This window comes from Coregonus clupeaformis, chromosome 4, assembly GCF_020615455.1.
Source record: "Coregonus clupeaformis isolate EN_2021a chromosome 4, ASM2061545v1, whole genome shotgun sequence".
Taxonomy (NCBI): domain Eukaryota; kingdom Metazoa; phylum Chordata; class Actinopteri; order Salmoniformes; family Salmonidae; genus Coregonus; species Coregonus clupeaformis.
In genome coordinates, this window is record NC_059195.1 from 12,740,192 (window position 1) to 12,743,836 (window position 3,645).

At 46.7% G+C, this 3,645-nt stretch overlaps 1 protein-coding gene across 1 annotated transcript; it reads right to left on the minus strand.

Moving 5' to 3' along the window:
- Positions 1–952: 952 nt before the first annotated feature.
- On the minus strand, positions 953–2,038 carry LOC121556225 (C-X-C chemokine receptor type 1-like). The gene has a single exon (XM_041870127.1). It carries the CDS (start codon positions 2,036–2,038, stop codon positions 953–955), a length of 1,086 nt encoding a protein of 361 aa, XP_041726061.1.
- Between the last annotated feature and the right edge of the window lie 1,607 nt (positions 2,039–3,645).

The window sequence follows — 3,645 nt, forward strand, 5'->3', positions numbered from 1 at the left end:
CTTTTGCAATACAGATCATACAGATCGATAGATAAGACTTTCATTATCAGATCACTTTACAAATATCACAATTTTCTGGCTCTTCTCAAATAGTTTTTTGGACATTGACAAGTAAAAATTGGAAGATGAAGATTTATTTAATACACATTAGGCCTTGACATGTGTGTTGTTTATACTTAGCAAGCATTGAAGCATCACATGAAAAACATTGGATTGGACCTATACAATAGAGTAAATTATCCTGGCTCAAAGTGGAGGAGAGATTGACTTCATCACTACTTGTATTTGTGAGAGGTATTGACATGTTGAATGCACCGAGCTGTCTTTTTGAACCATTGGCACACAGCTCGGACACCCATGCATACCCCACAAGACATGCCACCAGAGGTCTCTTCACAGTCCCCAAGTCCAGAACAGACTATGGGAGGCGCACAGTACTACATAGAGCCATGACTACATGGAACTCTATTCCACATCAAGTAACTCATGCAAGCAGTAAAATTTGATTTAAAAAAAACAGATAAAAATACACCTTATGAAACAGCAGGGACTGTGAAGCAACACGAACATAGGCACAGACACATGCATACAAACACACGATAACATACTCACTATACACACACGTACACATGGATTTTGTGTTGTAGATATGTGGTAGTAGAGTAGGGGCCTGAGGGCACACACTTAATATGTTGTGAAATATTTTGTGAATGTATTGTAATGTTTAAAAAAATTTATAACTGCCTTAATTTTGATGGATCCCAGGAAGAGTAGTTGCTGCAATACAATCCATCCCCCCACCCTCTACCCCAGACCACCCGCCCTACACACACACACACACACACCCCTAGAATATGAAGAACAAGTTTCTCGCCATGCCCGCACCCCTGACCATACTGTGTGAGGAACCAGTGAAACCCACCCCTTCCACACCACCCAGATTACTAAAACCTTACAGGGTAACGGAGGTGTTCCTAGACCTTTGACTGGCCATGCTGTTGGCAGAGCCCCTGCGGTAAGCCACCATCACCCTCTTGCTGATCAGCCCATGCTTGTGGAGCACCACCAAGAGCTGGTTCCGGAACTTCTGCCCGATGAAGGCATACAGCACAGGGTTGACGGCGCAGTGCGTGAACGCCATCACCTCGGTCACATACAGCGCCACGCTCACCTTGTTCCGGAATTCACACGTCTCCTCGCCGAGTGAGCCGCTCCGCATCAACGTGTCCACCAGCACACTGACGTTGCGCGGAAGCCAGCACGCCACGAACGCCAGCACCACGGCCAGGATGACGCGCATGGCCTTGTGCTTCTGGCCGCCGTTGCGCACGCCATGGAACAGCGTCGCTGCAGTGCAGCTGTAGCAGACGATGATGACCACCAGTGGCAGGAAGAAGCCCAGCACGTGGCGAATCACCCGCACACCCACCCGCCACTGGTCGCTGCTCGCCACAGTCAGGTTCTCAAAGCAGATGGTCTGGCCTTCAAGATCCTCGGGTTGGATAGCCTCCCGTTGGAGCACCACGGGCAATGAGAGAAGCCCTGCCACCATCCACACGCCTCCGCACACCAACCCCACCAGGTGGCGGCGCTGGGCCAGTGCCCGCGTGGCCTTCACGATAGCCAGGTAGCGGTCCACACTAATGCACGCTAACAGGAAAACCCCACAATAAAACGCAGCATCCTGGAGGCCAGACAGGAACTTGCAGAGGAAGGTACCAAAGATCCAGTGGGAGTAGATGTAGATGGCCCAGAAGGGGAGGGTAGAGGAGAAGAGGAGGTCAGCCATGGCTAGGTGCATCAGATAGACGTCTGTGGTGGTACGGCCCCTGGCCATGCAGCACACTACGTAGATGACCACACTGTTACCCAGCACACTGAGGATGAACACAGTGATGTAGGTGATCATTAGACCAACACTGCTCAAGCCCAAGATAGAGATGCTACAAGGGACCGCCGTGAACTCGTCTATGGTAGGATAAGTGATGTTGATGTCAGGATAGAGAGTATAGTCAAAATCCGTTTCTGGCATTTCCATGGGCTGCATGGAAAGAAAAACAACAGTGTTTTGATATGGGAACTCAACTCCCTTAAGGGTATCAGTTGTGCAACATTCATTCTACCATCATTCTGAGCTGTACCTATCATACAGCTGAAGTCGGAAGTTTACATACACCTTAGCCAAATATATTTAACCTCAGTTTTTCACAATTCCTGACATTTAATCCTAGTAAAAATTCCCTGTCTTAGGTCAGGGAATTTTAAGAATGTGAAATGTCAGAATAATTTACATTTTAGTCATTTAGCAGACGCTCTTATCCAGAGCGACCTACAAGAGCAATTAGGGTTAAGTGCCTTGCTCAAGGGCACATCGACAGATTTTTCACCTAGTCGGCTAGGGATTAGAACCAGCGACCTTTCGGTTACTGGCACAACGCTCTTAACCACTAAGCTACCTGCCACCCCAGGTAATAGTAATAATAGTAGAGAGAATGATTTATTTCAGCTTTTATTTATTTCATCACATTCCCAGTGGGTCAGAAGTTTACATACACTCAATTAGTATTTGGTAGCATTGCCTTTAAATTGTTTAACTTGGGTCAAACGGTTCGGGTAGCCTTCCACAAGCTTCCCACAATAAGTTGGGTGAATTTTGGCCCATTCCTCCTGACAGAGCTGGTGTAACTGAGTCAGGTTTGTAGGCCTCCTTGCTCGCACACGCTTTTTCAGTTCTGCCCACACATTTTCTATAGGATTGAGGTCAGGGCTTTGTGATGGCCACTCCAATACCTTGACTTTGTTGTCCTTAAGCCATTTTGCCACAACTTTGGAAGTATGCTTGGGGTCATTGTCCATTTGGAAGACCCATTTGCGACCAAGTTTTAACTTCCTGACTGATGTCTTGAGATGTTGCTTCAATATATCCACATAATTTTCCTTCCTCATGATGCCATCTATTTCGTGAAGTGCACCAGTCCCTCCTGCAGGAAAGCACCCCCACAGCATGATGCTGCCACCCCCGTGCTTCATGGTTGGGATGGTGTTCTTCAGCTTGCAAGCTACTACCTTTTTCCTCCAAACATAACGATGGTCATTATGGCCAAACAGTTCTATTTTTGTTTCATCAGACCAGAGGACATTTCTCCAAAAAATACGATCTTTGTCCCCATGTGCAGTTGCAAACCGTAGTCTGGCTTTTTTATGGTGGTTTTGGAGCAGTGGCTTCTTCCTTGCTGAGCGGCCTTTCAGCTTATGTTGATATAGGACTTGTTTTACTGTGGATATAAATACTTTTGTACCTGTTTCCTCCAGCATCTTCACAAGGTCATTTGCTGTTGTTCTGGGATTGATTTGCACTTTTTGCACCAAAGTATGTTCATCTCAAGGAGACAGAACGCGTCTCCTTCCTGAGCGGTATGACGGCTGCGTGGTCCCATGGTGTTTATACTTGCGTACTATTGTTTGTACAGATGAACGTGGTACCTTCAGGCGTTTGGAAATTGCTCCCAAGGATGAACCAGACTTGTGGAGGTCTACATATTTATTTTCTGAGGTCTTGGCTGATTTATTTAGATTTTCCCATGATGTCAAGCAATGAGGCACTGAGTTTGAAGGTAGGCCTTGAAATACATCCACAGGTACACC